The 22,229-nt window shown below is 46.9% G+C and overlaps 1 protein-coding gene across 1 annotated transcript in view; it reads left to right on the forward strand.

Moving 5' to 3' along the window:
* The first annotated feature begins 209 nt into the window (after positions 1-209).
* LOC144120354 (uncharacterized) overlaps positions 210-22,229 on the forward strand; it is a 38,579-nt gene continuing 16,559 nt past the window's right edge. The window contains exon 1 of the mRNA XM_077652720.1: positions 210-650. Within this exon, the coding sequence (XP_077508846.1) occupies positions 210-650 (441 nt within the window). The remainder of the gene's footprint in view (positions 651-22,229) is intronic.

A 22,229-nucleotide genomic window follows, 5' to 3' on the forward strand; every position in this document is an offset into this window, starting at 1 on the left:
AGCCACCGCGGCGGGGCCCTCTTATTGCGCGGTTCGGGTTGGTTGGTTGGTTGGTTTTTAGGGAAAGGAAATGACGCAGTATTTCTCTGACATATCGGCTGACACCTGAACAGCGCCTTAAGGGAAGGGATAAAAGAAGGAACTGATATCGCTGCCGCTTTCATACGTTAGCCATTTTTGTGCGTCGTCGGTGCGTTCGCTTTTTGAACATGAGTTCGGCCGAAGACCGTGTCGCAGCTGAGAGCTCGGCCTGCAGTGGAGTGAATAGCGCTGAGAATCCTGCGCCAACATCGTGTCCTCCAAAGAAGAACGCCTGTGACGACGTCGAAGACGTCTTCCTGAGCATCGGCCCGTCAACACCATCGGGAGATGACTACTTGGCCGAAAAACGGCACCTACAGGACCTTGCTCGCTATTTAGATGCTTTTACGGTTGCCGAACACTCAACGGCGGCGGCGGCGGTCAGGCCGCACCAGACTCCTGGTGACGCGAGCACGGTTGAAGAATGGCTCGAGGGTTCTTCGCGCAAGGCTTTGTCGTGGCGCCCGACAGCTGTACCATGCACGCCGCAGGAGGCCGCTGCCAGAGACGACGCCGTAGCGACGCCCAGCACAGTGCGCGCCATCGACGACTCCGCTGTCAAAAGAGAGGTGAGGGCTCGACGCGAACCTTAGGCACTCAAAACTCATATTATTATTAACTGCTCGCAACAAATTGGCGACACCCCACGATGTTCTAAAGCGATAAGAGCGGCCTCGTGGAAGGGTTCTGAGGACAAATGGAAGATGGTCTATATCGATATATAGACCATCTCCCAACTGCGTTCCAACCACTAAGCAACCACGCTCATCGTAAACGGAGCTTGTATAAGCTAGAAAAGACTCAAATATGAAACGAGTTGCATGGGTCCATTGCGCCATTTTTGTTTTGTTTTGCGCTGGTCGCAGAAGCTACATCACACCCCCATTCACTGTGGCAAGCCGTCCACTTCGGTAAGGACGTTAAGAGTCTGAATAGACTGGCGGTAAGGTTTTTAGTTGCAATTTTTTCGGTAGTGAATTCGTGTTCTGCCGCCGGAAAACCGTCGACATGGCCAGAGAATAAATTTTTATTTGGAACAATAACAGGATGGAGCTAACCTCTTTGCCCCCACCAGCTCTTCCGATGCAATTTTTCGCACTTTCCGGGGAGAGTCGTGGATGCTGCCAGACGCGCTCTTTGATTTGTTTGCGGCGGGTTTCGCCCGCCTTTCTTATTGTGCCTCGGATACGCGTTCTGCCTTCGTCTCGCGACCGGGTACGTCGGCATAGCTTTGTAACTGCCGAGCGTTCGGGCGCTTCTCTCGCCTGGCTCCAAACCCGCGTCGCATTCGATATTCCGAAGACGCTCGCTGGCTCTCGAATCCTCCAGCTCCTCCCACAGATTGCAGCGCCACTGCCGCCGAGCACGAGGATGCAGTTCATCAATGCAAACAGAGGTGAACTGGTGTGACGCACCGTCCAGTGGTCTGAAGCGTCCGTCGAGCACGCTACTGGCGTGGGTTCAAATCCCGTTTCGCGGTTTTTACAGCAATAGCAGTAAGTGTCGTAACGCAACACGGGTTTTACACCGGAGCACAGAACCGCTCGGCTGATCGGCAACGTATGGCTGCCTGCGGTGATCTTTGTCCTACCGATCGTCGTCGTAACCAGCCGCAAGGGTTTTAGATATAATTGTCTTTGAGGAGGAAACTCAGAGGATGCATGTGTATTCTCATGGACAACACCCGGGGATTGGAAAGGGTAGAGACATGCATAGGCCAGATAATTGGTTATCAGGAAAGGCGCAGTAGCTGTAACTCGACTCCTAAGCCACGCCCCAAACAAAGGGAAGGGGCAATGACGTCGGATAGAGCACGGAAAATAAAAGTAAACATTTCGAAAGATTTGCCTGTCTGGTTGGGTTTGAAGACTTATAATAAACTGTACATCTCCAACAAAAATTTAACTTCAACCCAACGTTTCGAAGCAGACTCGGCTCCTTCATCAGGGGCGACTGAAGGCAGTAGCTAACGTCTTTTAAGTATGGGGGGAGAAGGGGGTCAAAGGAACGACAGCTGTGATTCGAAAGGCGTGGCGGAGGGTGTTTAGGCTGTTAGTCACGCTGGCGCACTGCAGGGAGGTGGTGAATGGCGACTTTTTTTCGTTGAGACGAAGATCGAAGTCCCTGGGCATATACCGGGGGCAGGTTTCCTTTTGTGCGGTTGATGTTGTTTGGGGTGGTTTGGATGTGCCAGGATTCCTGAAGGAGCCTTTTGTGGTAATTTGTTTCGGTTCCGAAGATGCGGGTTTCTTCAAAGTTGATTCTATGGTCGGAATCCTCGGAATGTTCGGCTACTGGATTGCGCTCTCTTGCGAATTTGCGAACGTCGTTTTTATGTTGCAGAATTATTTCTTTGAAATTTTTGGTTTCGCCGGTGTAGCTTCCGTCGCAGTCGGCACACTGAATTTTGTAGACAATGCCTTGGACTCTTTTTCTCCGCGGCCGGTCCTTGGGAACAAGTAGGCAAAGCGCAATAGTGTTTATGGGCTTGTGCACAACCTGGAGACCCGCTTTTTTTCAGGATTCGGGCGATGGTTTCGCTGACACCTCCGACATAAGGTAAAGTGAGGTATTTTGGTGGTGGCGTTGGTCTTTGTGCGTTGATTTCTTGGTGAATGTTGTGTTTTTGACGTCGAATGGCTTTTTGAATAAAGTCTTGGGTAGCCGTTCATGATGAGTTCTGTGAATGTCGTGCGTTGTTCTTTTTTCTGTCAGGTTCTGTGCTGCAGTGTGTCTCAACTCTTCTGAACAGCATCTTCACCACTGATGCTTTATAGGCTGTCGGGTGGTTCGAGGAGAAGTGGAGATACCGGCCTGAGTGGGTTGGGTTGCGGTATACGGAGAATTGAAGGGTATTGTTGTTTCGGGACGCGAGGACGTCCAAAAACGGCAGGAAGTTTTCTTGTTCCACCTCTAGCGTGAACTGAATGTCAGGTTCTACGGAGTTTAAATGACGAAGGAAATTTTGAGTCTCAGATTTTTTGATGATGGCGAAGCAGTTGTCGACATACCTGAGGAAAATATTTGGTTTCGGGTGGAATGAGTTCAGGGCTCGTTGTTCGATGTGTTCCATGGTTAAATTGGCCATGACGACCGAGATGAATGCTCCCATTGGTGTTCCTTTCACTTGTCGGTAAAATTCCCGGTGTGACGAGAAGTAGGTGTTTGATAGGCACAACACCAGGAGGCGGCACACATCATTTGCACTCATCGGGGTTCGTGCGCTGAGTGTGTCGTCGCGTTGTAGGGTGTCTCGGGTAGCGGTCACCGCAAGCTTCACGGGGATTTTTGTGAACAGGGACACCACGTCGAAGGATACAAGGCATTCGTCGGCCTCAAGGGTGGCTTGGGACATCATTTCGGTGAAGTGACTAAAATGATGGATATGGGTTGCTGTTTTTCCTGCGATTGCGGATATGAGTTTGTGAAGGTATTCTGACAACGAGCGAAGAGGGGAACGCCGGAAGTGCACAATCGGGCGCAATGGGATCCCCGTTTTGTGGACTTTGGGCAGGCCGTAGAATGCTGGAGCCGATCTGTTGGTGCTCAATAACTGAAGGTAGAGGTTTCGGAAGTTGGGGTAATTTTGGAATACTTCTTTCAATGTTTTGTTTTGCCTTGCTTGTGTAGTTGTGTTCGGGTCTTTCATCAGTTTTTCATATTCTTGAGTGCTGAGTGAGGTGGATATTTTCTCTTCGTAGTGCCACCTGTCCAGAACGACTGTTGTGTTGCCCTTGTCCGCTGGGAGGATCACTATGTTGGTGTCTGTCTTGAGGTCTTGAAACCCTGCAAGACCTCAAGACAGACGGCGGCGGTGTATTGTAGTCGTTATGGAGGGCGCGAGAGACTCAACAACGACAGAAGGAAGCGAGGAAGAGACAACGCGCTCAAGAGACGCCAGAAGAACGCACCGCACGACGCTGCTAGAAAAACTCGTGCCACGTCCCGGTCTGACTTTTCAACTGCGGAAGAGACCGGTTTCCCAAAAGCGTCGGAATGAGACGCTGCGTAGACAACGTGCCGAGGAAACGAGGCTTTCGCAGTTCAACTAGGGTTAGCCAGAGGCAAACCACAGCCATTTTTTTTTTGTAGCGGGAGCTACAAAAAATGTAGTCGAGCATTTCACGCCGCACGCAAAAGGCCAGTTGTGCGCATGCGCTGTTACCATAGCAACCGGGGAGGAGGAGTGGGTGCGCCGCGCACTTCTTCGCCGCCGTCGCCGCTCTTTTTTCCCCGAGTCCCTCCTTTATCCCTTCCCTTATGGCACGGTACACGTATCCGCCAATATGTGAGACAGATACTGCGCCATTTCCTTTCCCCAAAAACCAATTTAACCTTACGGCTGCGGTCCGTGGTGTCGGTCTCCACGGCAGGCGCCTTATGGATAACACCTACCGTTCCGCTGAACGCATCAAAGTGCACCGGCGTTTTTGAAAGTTTGGCTCTGGGGGGAAGGAAATGGTGCAGTATCTGTCTAATTTTATCGGCGGACACCTGAACCGCGCCTTAAGGAAAGGGATAAAGGAGGGACTGAGAGAAGAAAGAAAGAAGTGCCGTAGTGCAGGGCTCCGGAATAATTTCGACCACCTGGGGACCTTTACCGTGCACTGACATCGCACAGCACACGGGCGCCTTAGCGTTTCCCCTACATCGAAACCCAGCCGCCGCGGTCGGGTTCGAACCTGGGTACTCCGGATCCTGGACCGGAAGGATTGACTTTGTGTATCAGAGAGAAAGCAACAAGTCTAAATACTGTGTAGGCACCATTGGGACAACTGCGCGTTACTTTACCGATCATCGGGCAGTGTTTATCTCTGCCAAAACAATTGTGTAAATAAACAATGTGTCTCACCGAACACTTCTTCAATGCTTAACATTTTAGTCTCAACAACAAACTCGACAACATGCGTGACCAGCGTAAAACTAAAGCTCTCGCTACGTATATCCTGGCATAGCTGGGCTAAGCCACTGCCAATTATTTTTTCCTCTTGAGCATGTACCAATTCGCCCAGCAATTCACGCTTCTTTCTGGACACCGGGCTTCCTTCAGTTTTATTGAAATGAGCGGCAGCGCAGCAAGGACACGAACAAGAAAGCGACACCACATGCGCACACATGTTAGTGTCCTTGATGCGCCACCGTTCATTTCATCATGCTCCAATGCCCCTCAGGCCGTTATTTCCTTCAGTTTTGTTGTCACAGATAGGGCCCCATTTTTGCACTGTCTAGCGAAGAGAGCCTTCGGTAGGTAAAACTACGCGCTAGCACATCTCAATTTGTCTGAAAAAGTGAAGTATGCCGGGTTGCAAAAGTGAGGCCTAACAGAGTCCCGAACCTGTTCGGCACGGTTCCTTTGAATCGTTCCTGTTCGGGTTCAGTTCCAAGGGGGCGAAAAAAAATGAGTTCGGTTTAGTTCCGGTTCCGGGCAAAAAAAAGGTTTCGGTTCCGGTTCGACACCATGGAGCCTGTGGAGGAGGTAAACTTTTTTAAAGAGGAGGTCTTAGGCGCGGGTTGGGGGGACGTTCCCCTCCCCGCGGTGGGCTCCTCTTCTAGGCCGGACGCCAGGTGGCTGTGCGACGATGTCGTTCGGCGACCTCTTCGGCCCGTTCTGTGACTCGGTGTTGAACCTCCGGGCCGAAGCTGAGCAGTGCGGCCTCCCACAGCGATTGGGTAGAGAGCTGCATACTGTTCTCCGGCTTGTCTTGATTACATGAGTACAGGATGTGTGGTGTGTCTGCCTTATGGTGTTCACAGAGAAAACAGACGGGGCTAAACTCCTCTGGGAACCATATAGAGTACATGTACGGATTAAAGTGTCTGTTTGGAGCTGCCACCAGCTTACTTGTGTTATACATATACATAGAGTTCTACGTTGTTCTGGGAAGAATTGTCTTTCTTTGTAGGCAGTAATTTCTTTGTAGGTCGTCACTCGATCCTTTGCCGCCCGGAGCTTGGTGTAGCGCACCTCCCGGTTAACTACGAATCCTCGGGCAAATTGGTGTGCCGCCCCGTTTCCAGGATGGCACGAATGGGCGGGGAACCAGATCGATGTGATCTGGATGGTATTGGAGATTTGTTGTATTAATTTGATGGCTGCGGAGTGGTCCCTTCCTTTGGCAAATTTTTGAATTGCTGTTTTAGAGTCGCTGATCATGTATTTGGCAGTGGTGGAGGTAATGGCTAAAGCTATGGCAGTTTCTTCGGCCCCCTCCGGAAATTTTCGTTTATCGATTGTCGCCTATGCGAGCGGAGAACCTCGATGATCGACAACTGCCAGAGAAAAGGCGTCTCTGTCAGCATCTTCTGTCACGTCCAGATGCGCCGTGTCTTTCTGAACTGAAAATCTTTCGTGAAGTTTTTCTGCCCTAGCCTTTCTTCTGTCCGTATCATAGTGTGAATGCATGTTTTTGGGCAGAGGATAGACTATTAAGTGTTCCTGTATGTGTCTTGGAATTAGGAAGGTGTGTGAACGGATTCCTTCATGTTGTATTTCTGCCTTTTTTGAGATACAACGTCCCGTTTCAGTGCCTGATAGTCTATCGTATTGTGCGGTGAGGGTGCTTCCATCATTTCCGCTAAGGTGTTGTAATTTCCTAACTATAACAGTTTTTCATTAGGCGTATGACGGGGGAGGTTGAGCGGGAGGAGGTTGAGGGGGAGGTTGATTCACACAGATTCATCATATATTTTGCGCCGAGCCATGGCGGACTCCCTCGGCGCTGCGTGGAACTCGTTTTTTAACTGTGAGGGTGGGGCACATTGCCGGCGGGCTCGCGCATTACGAAAAGAGGCACACTGCTCAGACCACAAGCTCCAGGTGCAGGTTTTCAACCACGCAGCGCCGAGGAATGCCGCCACGGCTCAGCGCAAGATAGGGTGAATCTGTATTCGATGTCCGCCCGGCCTCTGCGGCGCTTGTCCACCGAGGCGCCCTAGCACGAGAGGTTGCATGGCACTCGCCGCCTGAGCGACGCTGAGGTAGAGTTGTGTTCGGCCGAGACGGGACCTTGTCTTGCAACGAGGTTTAGTCTCTAGAGTGTGCTACGCCGGTACTGCAAAGCATTTCGTGCTTACGTCTATTCTCGACCGCGAGTTTGGAGCACTGAATCTTAGTTTTTTTGCCGCCTACAGGTGAGGCCTGACATTGAGGGGTGCACTGTACGGACACGGCAAGGCAGCGCAGAGACTGCCAGGCACATACGCTTTTTCCTGCTTCCGTGTTTCGAAATCTTTTGTGGGCATAAGCACATAACTTGGCCGAGACCCATTCAAAGAGTGAGGCTAGCAGCACTTAAAGGGGCCCCGAAACACATAATCAGTGCATTTTTTAGCCTCTTGGTTCCATACAATGAGTTATAGTGATGATATTAGCATCGGTCGTGCTGCGTATACTCCGGTTTTTAATATTTTATTTAGCTCGCAAAAACATATTAGTGGCGCTGACGGTGTCACCATGCAGTGGCGGTTTTTAACAGCGGCTATGACATCACTTAGCGGGAGCTGGATGATTGGACAAAGAGTAAATGTACTGCAAATTGTGTTAATAACCAGAGATACGTTTTGTCGTTTTTGTGTTTTATATTGCATTAACAAAACCAACTTGTTCGCCCTAAATAAAGCACTGTAAAGCAAGTAAAACAAAAATACACCACCAGAGGCTCTGGCTACTTTTTGCGTCAGAGGACTTTGCGCCTCTCTGTAAACATCCTGCGACCTATCACCCAACACTTATGGCTATTCTCTATGTATCTGAGAGCGGCTTTGCGGACGATCCGATCGAGCCATTGCACTCTATAAGTGCTCGTTTAGGTCCCAAGGAAGGATGCGTTCATTTCACATTTAGCAGGCATTGCGCACTGTCAGCTTGTGGAGGATCACTGGGCGGCGGTGACAGATGGCGCGACGTTCCTGTCAACTGCGCGCGCTCCTTGCTCGCCGTGACCAACCAGCGCGCTAGGAGCGACGGGTGATGGTAGGCGGCAAGCAGTAGCGATACGCGCCATGTTAAATGTGTCTCATATCTTGAGCAGGCTGTCACACCGTCGCAGTATTTCGCGCTCGAGTTCGGATCCACAAGTAAGGGAACGTCACTTATCAGTGTTCCCTTCTGAGCCGTCAACGTGACCTACCTGGAGATCTTAAACGTGGACTGACATCGCACAACACACGGACGCCCTTAGTGTTTCGCCTCCATCGAAACGCGGCCGCTGTGGTCGGGTTCGAACCCGGGTACTCCGGATCAGTAGCCGAATGTCCTAACCACTGAGCCACCGCGGCGGGTCTCGTTGTTGTTCCGTTGTGCGGTTTTGCGCTGGTTTGCTCGCTTCTTGGGGTCATTTCATGTTTTTGTTCACGTATGAAGACATTTTTAATATTCCTTGACAATTGTGAGAGGCTTGTAAAAAGTGGTCGTGGTTTTCAGAGCGCCTCCACAGCCGCTATTCTTTGAATATTTTCAGAACACTTCAACTGTTGGCATACCTGACAGAAAAGCTGAAGTACAGATATCTGACTTCAAAGCTTAGCCAAGATCCTCTAGAGAATCTGTTCGGAATCGTAAGGCAGTTTCCAGGATGCAATGAACACGTACCGTACACTGAACCAATATTTAATCCTAGGCAATCGCCTTTCATTTGATGGGCTATAGCTCATAAAATCAGTATCGAAGGTAATCATCCTGAGACAGTGATATATTTTCTGCTAGACTTTGAAGACAGATGTGATGGAGCATGCCCAGATAAGCAGCCTTCAAATGCAGTGTCAAGACATTAATTCCACTGATGATCAGAATTCAGCTTGTATGCCAGCGCATGACCACAATGAGCACGCAGCTAAAAGTGACCGTAGACTTTTTTTCTACCGAGCAGGGTATGTTCCACGGAAGTGGGTATTGAAGACAAATTACCAAATGTGCATAACCTTGCTTACAAGGCAGTCTCCGGATGAAAACTTTTTCTCTGCGAGGCTGACAAAATACCGCGACCACGGAGGACTGCAATACCCATTGGCGCAACTTAATGGCTTTGTGTTGAAATTTTAAAACTTCTTCACAGAATGGTTTAGCTGGAAGAAATTGCATTCCGAAAGAATTATTGATGTGTTGGAAGTGGTTAGAAGTAGGCTGCAGCTGGAAGTTGGTTGCCCCGTTCACGCAGAAGACCTCCCTGAATAAGTCATAAGGTTTCATTTGGTAACTAGACTGCATTTATGTGGAAGGAGTTAATTATATATATATATATATATATATATATATATATATATATATATATATATATATATATATATATATATATATATATATAGTGACAAATCTGCAGTGGTGACAAATCTGCCTCATTTGTTTCAAACAGCAGTGGCTGCATGGCTGCCCAAATATATAAGAAGTCACTGTTGCTGTTGTGTTACTGGCTTGCGGATATGTCTACGTGCCGAATTCCTTCTACCTATCGTTTTCCTAGCTACCCCTGTGTTTTCTGTGCGTCTCGGCTCCTTGTGAAAGAAAATAATTATTGCCGCTGTCACTCTTTTAATTCCGCGTTTGTCCCTGGCATGAATCAAATGCCGCTACACCACATTCTACTACAATTGACGTTAAGTACTAATATAAAAAGCTGTACAACCCCTCTGTGTGCAGTGCTTTATAATCTCCCTCATGCAAAGTGCCTTGTGAACTTTTGAGGAATGAATATCTGCACAGGCCAGAAATAACGTTCAATTCAAGGTCCGCTTAGCCATTTTGCTGACACCCACGTGAATTTCACGATAATAATTCAATTCATCGGCGTGGCTGCTTTGCTTACTGCGACGCCAGCCGAATTTGCCACTCGTTGTTACCAGTGAAGACGCGTGCAGCGCCACCACACGTCGCCGCGCCCTGTCGACCCCAGTGGTGCCAACCCGAGCCGCAGCTGTGAGCACCACGGATCACCTCCGTGGTGACCACACTACCCAATATTCTATTTCACTGGGTGCGTTCCAATACCGCCGAGTACAAGGTAACTTAGACGTCTAGCCGGACAGCCGCCATCTTGGGACGCGTTCCATTTCTCACGACGCCGTATAAGATGACTGCTTCGCCGAAGTCTACATCGATGCAGGCTAACTTGCTGTCTAAAGATGGCGGAGCTTATGTACGTGGATAGGTGAGTCGTGCTCTTGCGGGCGTCGGACTGTACCCGGAGTATAGGAAAGGAAAAATGTGAGTCGTTCCATTTTTATTTGGTACGCAAACTAGTGGCTAATTAATCTTCGTGGACGTGCGATTCCTAGGAGTGAATCACGCATGAGAGAATCGTGCGGTTGAGAGCTTTGCTACAGTAGCGGACGCTGGAGGACTGTTTACGTGGTCTGTTTACGTGATCCGGCATCTGACGATGCAGGATCTTAATTAGCACTTTGATTTTAGGGATTAATACTCGTCGCTGTCGTTGGGTTCCTCGACGGGCGTTAAGACGGCTGGCGTGACGGTTAACAAATGTGTTTTTCTGTTGCTGTATTAGTTGCATCAAACCTTTCGCGTACATTCTTTTATCTCTACAGTCTGAGAACAAACACACCGACATGTTGCGAATTGATTTTAGTCTTTGCAGGATTAAAGCTCGCTGCTGTCTAGGTTTCTGGCATTCGCCGAGTACACATGTACGGAAGACAGCAGGTTTAATGGTACGCCTCTGTTTTCCTGCGTTTTCCCATTGCAGTGTATATTAGCCGTATCGCATTTCGCGCATATTGAGTTGTCTTTCGTGTTCTTTCGTATGGATACAGAACCGTCTGGAGGAGCACGTGCGAGGAACATGTACAGTTTAGCGTCAATAATAAAGGAATAATCGCCTGTCTTCAGCGTCGTCTTCGGAGAGCGGCCCCGTCTGCTACAAGCAGACTAACTGATAGGCGCAGCCACCAGTCTGATTTACGCGCAAAGTTATTGCAGAAAAATTGTGCAAAGTGTTGAAAACACGTTTTTAATGACCGTTATTTCTTAGTTTCAGAAAAATTATTGTATAAGTGTTCATAAGCTTTAGTTCGATTTATATGCCGCGAGGCGGCGTTAGCAGTAGACAAGTTTCAAAATATGAACATGTACACGGCTTAATAGACATTTCACTAGATGTCTTGTCGGACGTCTAGAGAATTGGAATGCACCGAGTGACTATAGCCGCGCAGAGGAAGGGTCGAGGAGCCATTTTCTGCGGCTTGCCGCGTGCCGCGGAGCGGGGAGACCAATCAGGAGCGCCCGGCTTGGTCACGTGAGGAGCGTCTGTGCTGCCCCCTCTTGGCTTCTACCAAAGTTGCGTTCCAGCGGCAGCAGCGGAGCCTCGCGCGCACCTTAAAGCAGAGACCTTGACCGGTTTGGCCTGAAAAGACGCTTTTCCCGCGCACTCTTGCCGCAGCATGGCCGTTCCTTTCGCGCCGCGAACGGTGCCGCTAGCCGCTTGACGCGCGTTTTTCAGCTTGTGTGTTCCTACCTTTACTTGTCCTGGAATGTGCTACTCTATCTCTGGAAAGCATATTACGTTTGCGCCTATACTCGGCGACGCCATGGACCAGGAATCGCTCTTTTTCTGCGTCTTTTTCGAGCGGTTCACAATGGGAAGGACAGGCGTTGTTAACTTACAAACTAAAGTTACTTGAGTGATCGTCCCACCGGCTTTATGTCAAAATGGGCTGATACTTGAGTAGCAGATAGCTGCTCGTTCTTCTTGTACCCTTCCATGCTGTTGGCCTGAAAGAAGCAAGCCGGGGTGCTGTAGAGAGGGTCAGGAAGGCTGCTTCAAGTCCCAAGGTGCAGCGCACCAAGGAGACGGACGAAGACCGCTCATGAAAATAAGGGGCACATAATCAATGAATGAGGTTGCAGTTATACGTATGCACATAATCTTAATAAATTTTGCGCCGACGGCAGAGATGTATCCCGTGCTTTAGCTTCACTGGAAATGTAGCGACGCCCTACCGTATTTATTCGAATCTAGGCCTATATTTTTTTATACACGAGATGAAACTCTTAGGTCGGCTTAAATTTAAGAATTTTGTTGTTGTATTCGAGATAAACTTTTTGCTTGCGCTGCAACGAGGAGGGCTTTCACGGGCCTTAAGAAAGGCCGCCATCCCGATGGGGAATCAGCACTGGCAGAGTTCATAAAATTTCGGAGGTTAGTGGCACTACCAGTGACCACAGAGGTGCTGCAGGCCAGAGCGGGCGAGCTGGTAAGATAGCGAGGCATTCCACGGGACCAGTAACTAACTCGCTAACTCCAACAGGCCTCATCAAGAGCTCGTCGCTAGGAGTTATAGCTATAAGCCGGATCGCTACAGCTTGGGATGACATCCCAGACAGCTTGGTTGCCCGCTTGTTCCGAAAGTGCAGCATTTCCAATGCGCTTGATGGCACAGAAGATTGTGCACTGTAAGAATAAGGTCTGGGATAAGGAGGTTCGCGATGGCCAGGGCGAGTGAGCGGGAGCAGGTTCCTATGCAATAAATGTCGCTCGCCTGCTGTCCCTGCTGTCCTTCTCAATTACTTTTTTCGGCCGACTTACATTCGAGGGAATTTTTTTTTTATTTGGCCTTCAACTTTCATGCGTCAGTTTAGAATCGAGGCCGAGCTAGATTGGAATAAATACGGTATTTACCTCACTAGGTTGACCGAATGGACTGCAAGTTGTTTATAAACGAAAGGACGCTGCCTATACAGGCAGAACCGCAAACATCGGCGTTTGGTTGGAACTCCACTGACAACTCGACCTTAGTTTGCACTCCTGAATATTGAGGCGCATATTTTCCCCACGTTTTTGGTGAAGTCAAATTACCAACCGTGCCTCAACCTCCCAAGTTTAAACCCAGTCGTCATTATTCAAGGATTTCAACATTTCTTTTCGTACTACTGCAGGATTCGGCGGCGACAGTACTTGTGACGCCCCTCTCTTCATTGCCTGGAACGTCTCAATCCTCACTCAACGAGGATACCGTGACATTCACCCCCGTGACTGCGCCTGCATTGGGGACTCATGGGATTGTGCCGCAGATACAGTTGAGTGTGTTTCTTTTCTCCTGCCTGAATTTCTTGCTCGAAAACAAGGCAACAAAGAACGTTAGACAATAGAGCCGGTCAAAGCGATGCAAATTAGCCAATGTTGCAGATGAAACAGCGGCGCTCATTCAAATTACTATGCGTGAGCGGCTACCACACCGGCGGCCCCGTCATGGCGTACATTTGAGGCTCGATTTTCGACGCGCGGTTTGTTACCAGCAAATAGCGTCGTTTTATCTGAGCATAGCCTCGCGTTGTTAGAAAAGTTCCTCTTCAGGGGGGTTGCCAGCCGTTACTATCAGTCTAATACCTCTGTAACATTGGCGCATTTAGTGTCACTTTCAACAAGTGGGATTCGCCTAAAGTGACATTCGCGCAGTGTCACACGATGAGCTTTAGTGACACTTGCTGCAGAACGCACTTTTCCCGTAGTGAGTTTGGCGAACTGGCACCTCTTGGTCTGGTATGGCGAGTGTGTATTTCCAACAGCAGTGCTCCGATGTTAAACAAATGCTTTGAGAATTTAAAAGGTCTTAAAATCTCCGTCTCATTTTCATGATTGTGGCTTTTAAACAAAACTTGTTTTAAATCATCAGCAACTAAAAAATAATGCGCACATGAGAACAACCACTCTCACTTTTCAAGTGACATGCATGCTCTGGGAGGAATGGCGCGGCAGGGAAAGTCGTGGACGAATGAAAGAAAGCACACGCACACAAGCGCCAACTTTCAACTTTAATGCCTGGCTGTCGATACACCGAATTTGTACATGGACGTGCAACACACCCCTCGAAAACTGCTAAACTGCAAATCTTCATTCGCCCATGAATTTCCTTGCCGCGCCATTCAAGTGACGACGACCTCCTTCCACGATAGGCTTAATGCGTCCGCAGGGTTCGTGTGGAATTTTGGCCATTGTGGACAGCGAATTCCCGCGTTTTATCAAACACAAATAAACAAAGAGTGTAGTTTAGAAAACGGTGACCTGAAATCGACTCGCTTACATTACAGGACACGCATACAATGAGCGGGAAGCGCCGGTGGGACCTATAGAGTGTCGCGCATTGATACATATATATAGGCAGCCAGCAGCAGTCGTCGGCATCGCTTGTGGGTAACAAATAAGGCGGCTTCAATGAATGAGAACTGTCAGCGAACATGCTTCTGGATAAACTGATTCAAAATGAAATATTCGTCTCATCAGAGGAAGCCTGGACGATTAGCGAGAATCGCCAGTCCTACACGATATCAGCAGCCCGGCTACCAAGTGTTTCCCAGGCGCGCGGTCGCATATCAGCTCTTCCCACAGAGTTGTCGCATTGTGTACAGGAGCAAAGGTGCAGCTCGACCAAAAATGCGATTGTTTAAGATAACGAATGCGCAGCATGCATTTTATGTCATGCACACTAGCCCTCGCAGTTTTAACCAGCGATGTGAAAAAGAGTACTGGAGTGGAGTCGTGCTCATCGGTGCATTCGTGGGCTAATTTCGCGCTTAAGCGGTAAATGTTCAGTGCCGTACTATGATCTTCAAGCACTCATTTAGTGAGTACACGAGATATTTGCTAAAAATGAAGCAGAAAAAAAATGAGCTGCGGTTCAACTACAGCTGAATCAAGTTAGAGAGCGAAAGCTGGGGTGTATATCGGGTAAGTAGACGCGGCTTGGCGTCTGTATACCGTTGAGTGCGTTCCGCACACTGGATAGGCAGTGCGCCTGCCCCGAGTGGTGGCGGTTATATAAATGGTTCATGGCGAGAGGGTGGTCACATAAATGAAAGCTGATGCATATTGGTGGAGTGTCGCGTGTCTGCCACTACGTTGTCAGCGCTAATGCGTGCAGCCCACATCTCTCTCTCCCCACCGCCACGTACAGAGACAGAGCCCCGATAGCGGGCCCAGAAAAAAATGAAATCGATCCCTTCCCTTCCAATCCTACCCAAAAGCACAAATATAGTTTTTATGGTTCAATCGAACTGCTGACGAATTACAGTCACTTAACACATATTCAAGGGCCAATGTTTCCTGTTGCTTTGACATTGGGAGACCAATCTTGGTTCGCCACATGTGAATATCTTAAAACACTATAATACTTTTCGGCACAATTGCGAGCAGGCAATTGACTCCCGGGAGGCGGAGCAATTGTCATTCAAAGCTGCGTCCCTGAGCAAGAAATCAACCTTAACTGAAAACTTCAGGTGGTTGCTGTAGGTGTCGTCAGCTACAAAGCAATAACAATATGTTCTGTATTTCTTCTCCCAGATATCAAATTAACAATCCAAGGCATAGAAGTCCTTATCGATGAACTGCCGGAACCATATCTGGTAGTTGGCGATTTTTTGGTTTTGTGGAAGCAAACGTTTTGGGGAAGCAAACTGTTTCTATGGGCCAGATAATCGAGGGTTTCATCGTCGCAAATAATGTATCTTTTAAATACGGGAAAAGCCACGTATTATTTCCCAAGCTCAGTAAAAATGAGCTTCCTCGATGTAGCTTTCGCATCACCATCTCTTTTTAACGATTTAAATGGGATGTTTTAAATGACCCGTAGGAAGTGATCATCTACCTACTGTCATCAGGCTCTCATCGTCTACTGCAATCATTCCGAGAAGACTACCGCGCTGGAAAATCCACCTCACCGATTGTTCAGTTTTTACAAATGCCTCGCTGGGAAAGGAATATTGTGAAGACCTCACCATAGACGGAATAATCAAAGGGTTGCTACATGCATAACATCGGCCGCAACATTATGCGAATCGTGTAGTTTGTGGGATGGCTATAGCCATCCCACAAACTACAGGATTCGCACAGCAGAAATACAAAGTATGATGACATAAGAATGCACATTGGCAAAAAAAACCGCAAAACCAAGCCTGGGGCGCTCTCCGTCGGTATCCCACTGCAGAGAACTCGCTTACCTTTAAGAGGGACAAGGCCAGAGCGTGGTGTGTTTGAAGAAATGCAGAGAAAAGTCCCTGCCAGAAACATGTGTCCTTTATCAGCAGTTCAATGCCCTTAAAGAAGCGGGAACACGTTCTTTCTTCCTTCTTTCGGTCCCTCCTTTATCCCTTCGCTTACGGCGCGGTTCAGGTGACGAACGATATATGAGAAAGATACTGCGCCATTTCTTTTCCCCGAAAACTAAGTATCAATTATTAACACGTTCGGAAATTTACAGGAGACCATGCCAATTTCACATTTCCGCTGTCGACAACACCCGCTACACAAACATCATTAGAAGAACAGGCCATTGTATTGGACGAACATATATTGCTGATATCTCGAGTTCGTCTAACTAAACAAACACATTGCAAAAGCACAAAGCAAAAGCAGAAAAACAAAAACTTCCCTCTGGAGCAGGCGTGAATGAGGACTACAGCGAGGTTATCAAAGTGCAGGAATTGAGTAGAATACTATCATCTTGCAAAAAGACTGCACCAGGCCCAGACAAGTGCATTACGCTCTCCTTGCCCAACTCACAGAGGCTGCCGTGGAGGCACTGTTGAAATTCTTTAACAAAATATGGGTAACTGGGAAAGTACCTGAGGCGTGGAAAAAAACGGTTATAGTAGCTTTTCTTAAGTCCGGAAAACCACCAGCAAGTCCTAGCAGTTACAGGCCGATAGCCCTCATCAGCTGTTTCGGGAAATCTTTCGAAAGTGTTATAAACTTTAGACTCACCTTCGTGCTTGATCCAGAATAAAACAAATAACAACATCCAGAAAACGTAAATAGTATAGAAACAATGTATACAATATAGTAGAAGGAGATATAACACACAATCAACTTTCTTCAGAATAAACAATATTAGCTACAGCGTCATGAAAGATTTTATTATCAGCAATGGCTGCAATATCGGGGTGAAGGCGGTTTCATTCCACAAATGTGCGGGGAAGATATGAATAGAAAGAAGATTTGGTGCGGCATGTTGGGATGCCAACCTTGTGGCGGTGATCAATGCGACGTGAAATGTATTCGGGGGGTGACATGAAATAGTTGTGAAGCACAACGTGATGATATAGCTTGTGAATTAGCGTTAGGCGACCAATTTTGCGGCGAGATTATAACGGTGGGAGTGAGACGTTACATTTCTTGGCTGTGATGCTTGCCGTACGGTTGTAATTTGAAAGAATGAAGCGAACGGAATTATTTTGAACTAATTCTAAGGAATATGTGAGGTTTTCATGCGTAGGGTCTCATATTGATGGTGCATATTCTAGTTTAGGACGTATGAGTGTTTTATAGAGTAGAAGTTTAAGGCATGAGGTAGCGGCAGAGAAATTGCGACGTAAGTATCCTAACATGCGGTTTGCTTTATTAATCACGTAGTCAATATGAATAGACCATGTTAAGTTTTGAGTGATATGAGTTCCTAAGTACTTATATGTTTTTACCCAATCAAGAGGACTGCCATCAAGATAATATGAAGTAAGAGCGTTAGATGTCCGGGAAACACGCAAAGCTATATATTTATTTGTGTTTAGTTTCATATTCCATGTAGTGCACCAGTTTGACACCAAATTAAGGTATGACTGGAGAGTGTCAGTATCGTTGACGTTATTTATTTCCCGAAATATTACACAATCGTCAGCAAAAAGCTGAAAGTTAGAAGATATGGCAGAAGGAAGGTCATTAATATAGATTAAGAATAGGAGTGGTCCAAAGACCGATCCCTGTGGAACACCAGATAGCACGTTAGCAATTGGTGAATTAGTGTTATCATCATGCAGAAATTGCCAATGGTTTTGAAGGAAAGATTTAATCCATTGCAGGACGCTAGGATCGAGATTAAGATGGCTCAGTTTATGTAGTAGCAATTTATGCCATACTTCATCAAACGCTTTGGAAAAGTCCAAAAAAATGCAGTCAGCGCAAGGTGAGTTGTCAAATATGCGGTATAGTTTATCAGTAAAGGCAAGTAATTGAGTTTCACCGGAGTATATTTGACGGAAACCATCTTGCGCACGCGTGAAAAATGAATTCTCATCGAGGAAGGTAACGACAATTTTGAAAATGATATCTTCTACTACTTTGCAGCATGTGCTGGTGAGCGAAATGGGACAAAAGATTTGAGGGCAGTGCTTACAACCGGACTTGTGAAGTGGAACCACCTTCACAATTTTCTAGTCGTTAGGAAGGCTTGCTGTGTCGAGTGACTGTTGAAAAAGTTTGGTTAGTATAACTGAACTATAAGCACAAGTATTTTTTAGGAATTTAGCGCTAATCGCATCGGAACTAGGTAAAGAATCATTTTTTAAAGATTTAATTAATTTGGCTACACCAGATGGATCGACAGTCATGGGTGGCATTGTCGAGAACCTGTGGTGCGGTATGATTGGATGGTTAACGCTTGAAATGGAGGAAAAGGTTTCAACGAATGTGTCATCCAGCACGGAAGCACAAAGATCATTGGAGATAAGTTTACCGGAGGAGTCTTGTAGTCTAATTAATGGGTCGTTATCAGGGTGTATAACTCGCCAAAATCTTTAACATTCGTTTTCAAAATATTTGGTAATGTGGCAGACAAAAAGTTATTCTTTGTAAGTTTAATCGCGTTGACGTAAGCGTTGGAAGCAGACTTGTACTTCACCCATCGCGCATTACATGGTGAAAGCTTCGCGCGGCGGTATAGACGTTTCTTTTTGTTAGATAATCGTCTGGGGTGAGAGTTGTGCCATGGTGCTTGTGGATTAGAGGTGACGATGCGCTTCGGGATATATTTATCAGTTGGTGCGTGAACCTTTGTTTTGAATGATATCCAGTTATCCTCGACAGAGCAGTAGTCGGAGTTTGCAATAAAGTTTGATTTATATGGTTTGGTTTATATAGGTTTAACGTCCCAAAGCGGCTCAGGCTATGAGAGACGCCGTAGTGAAGGTCTCCGGAAATTTCGACCACATGGGGTTCTTTAACGTGCACTGACATCGCACAGTACACGGGCCTCTAGAATTTCGCCTTCATCGAAATTGAACCGCCGTGGCCGGGATCGAACCCGCGTCTTTTGGGCCAGCAGCCGAGCGCCATAACCACTCTGCCACCGCGGCGGCGTAGAGTTTGCAATAAAGTAACCAACATATGTGCCCAGTTCATTGTTAATAGCGGTAAAGTTTGCGCGTTTGTAATCTAGAATGATTTTTTTTTATTTTATTCACTTTTGGACGTGGTATACTGATGCAAAAATTGAGCAGAACGTGATAGTTTATGCGTGGAATATATGTTATGTCAGTAGCTAACTCTGGATTAGTTGTTAGAATTAGATCGAGAGTGTTCGAAGCGTTATTTACCGTCCTAGTGGCTTTTGTAACTGAGTTAGCGAAAATGTGGCGCATAGTTCTAAGAATTCTTTAGCTTGATGCGAAGGGGGAGATGAAGAAGGCGGCTGAGCAGTTCATAAAATAGTTTGGAAATTAAAGTCCGTAGGTAGAAAAAGCGGTGACGAAGGAAATTGTGCGAGAACAAGATTTATAGCGCCGTGAAGTTCGTTAGTGAATGTAGACGAATAAGAAGGAGAACGGTAACACACGCCAATAACCAATTTGAGATGACCTCTGGCTATTGACGCAAAAATTAGTTCTAGTTCGCTGAAGACTTGAATAAATGAAGATGTCTTTGGAAATGGCAAGTAAAGCACCGCCGCCACGCTTAGCTGTTCTATCGCAACGATATACCGAATAGCAATGAGCGTTATGGAAGATTTCGGAATCTGACACATGCGTTGGGAGCCAGGTTTCCGTTAGCGCTATAATGTCAGCTGAGCATGTGTCTATGGCAGAAGATAAAGAAGTATGCTTGTTAAGTAGGCTCCTGAGGTTAGTATAAAGAACTGATATCGACGATGACAACTGTCCACTACTCCTCGCGATACACTACGGTGCAGCGGAAGATGCAGCTATGGAATCCAATGCAGACGATTCCAATGCAGAGGATTCGCCACGTGCCACGATTTCTTCAAACGTGTCCTTGGTAGGGTTATACATGAAGCATTTTTTATTGATGTGCAGCTTGTTATATCTTATATTAAAAGAGCGGGGGCCAGCGTGATTAGATCCGAATTCAAGAAGTTTTTTTTCGAGCCAGGCGCGTAGCAGGTGAGAAATCTTCACTGATAGTGATGTTATCTGTTTTAAATTCGTTACAAAGGGTTAATATCTTGTCTTTCGTTTTAGCGGCCGGAAATGTAGCTATGATTGGTCGACATTTCTTTTCTGAAAGAATGCCGAGGCGATGTGCACGTTGAATTGAACTCGAGGAGCATACTTCGACAACCTTAGTCAAGACTTCCAGGAGTTTAGATTCAGTATCTTCCCAAGTCTCTTCCCGCATCGGGTATACCCCTAAATATTAAATTTTCACGTCGCGATCTCTCTTCTGCTTCATCAAGGCGAGACTGCAGCAAATCATTTCGAATACGTTTGTCTTCTACAGATTTATTTAAAGATGACAGCTCTTGACACATGTCGTTGAATTTCTTTGCCTTTTCGTCGACTTCATCAAGCCTCTTGCACATGCCAGCTAATTTTGATTCAATGTTCTTCTGACTACTCCTAATGTTGTTTATATCGGCTGCTAATTCGACCTGATCTTTTGAGCTTTGCAACGTACGGGAATGCACATCCTTGAGCAGCTTATACAGAACTTTCATTTGTTCAGACGGATTGTCTGGCAGGTTGTCTATGTCAAGGGAGCGAGTCGTAGGACCCGGGTTAGATTCAATGTCGCCAGAGCGCAAAAGCAGGAAAATCATTGAAAAACATTCACAAGCCACATCAAAGCACACCCGTGGGCACGGGAACAGAAGTAAACAGCGATCGTTGCATTTCCTAGCGTGCAAAGAATTGTGCGCACAAACCTGCACATTGAATAAACGAAGCATTGGAGGCATGCCGATGTCACTGTTCCCGTGCCCACTCATGAGCCCACTCCAGAGGATCGAAGAGTCGCTCTTACATGCACAGATGTCCTAAATGTCCCTTCTCTCCCGAAACATCTCAGCCATCGCGTTGTCACCAAGTGTCCCTCCAAAAAACTATTCAACAACAAACCACAAGACAAATGCGAAGAATTAGCTGTACTAATGCTCAGCCTAACATTGCACCAAGACGTGACCATTTGCTGCCATGGTACAGCCTCCTTGCAGTACGTGACATCACATTTACACTAAAAAGCAAAAGCCAAAGGAGTACATGCTACAAGAATTCTTGTCACTGCAAGAAAAGTATGACAAAAAACAATATTATACGGATGGCTCAAAAACAAGAATGCATTTCGGAAGTGCAGTAGGTCAAGGCAAAAGTGAAAAAATGATGCGACTGGCACTGTGTGAATCTGTTTTTACTACCGAGTGTTATGCCATCTTTGTGGTTGTACAGCGAATAGAAAGAGAGGATCAAAAATAGCATAATCTAAACTGATTCCCTGGGTATGCTGAGAGCACTGCACTCTATAAATGGGGCCGAACCCTTAATAATAAACATTATACATAATATAGTTATCAACCGCTGTGGTTCAGTGGTTATGGCGCTCGGCTGCTGACCCGAAAGACGCGAGCTCGGCGGTTGAGTTTCAATGAAGGCGAAATTTTCGGAGCCCTTTACTATAGCGTTCCTCATAGCCTGAGTCGCTTTGACACGTTAAACCGCCATAAAGAAATATAGTTAGTAACAACACAAAAACATAAATTATGCCGCGTCCATAGCCATGTCGGAATTGTGGGTAACCAGAAAGCAGTTGCATGCTCTGTACAAACACGATTTGGCCAAATAAAACAAGATCTCGCACAGGGATTGTTCAAAGTTAATTCAGAGTAAACTGAGAAATAAGTGACAGGTTACATGGGAAGAGCAGGTAAAGAACTACATTCTGTGAAGCCCATTTTAGGAGAATGTAAATCATGCAGACATAAAGAACGCTTTACAAAAGTTTTTACGTCGTCTACGCATTGGACACACACTATAAACGCACCTTTTTGCTGAAAAAACAAGACAAACCTTCCTGCGAAATATGCTCTGCGAAACATGCAGTGCTCGACCGCGTACTGCGCGATGTTGATGCACGCTAAAATAGCGCCGATGGTCGACATTGATCGCAGGCCCCTAACGTGCACCTTCGAGACGTTGAAATCCA

This window comes from Amblyomma americanum, chromosome 1 (assembly GCF_052857255.1).
Source record: "Amblyomma americanum isolate KBUSLIRL-KWMA chromosome 1, ASM5285725v1, whole genome shotgun sequence".
Classification (NCBI taxonomy): domain Eukaryota; kingdom Metazoa; phylum Arthropoda; class Arachnida; order Ixodida; family Ixodidae; genus Amblyomma; species Amblyomma americanum.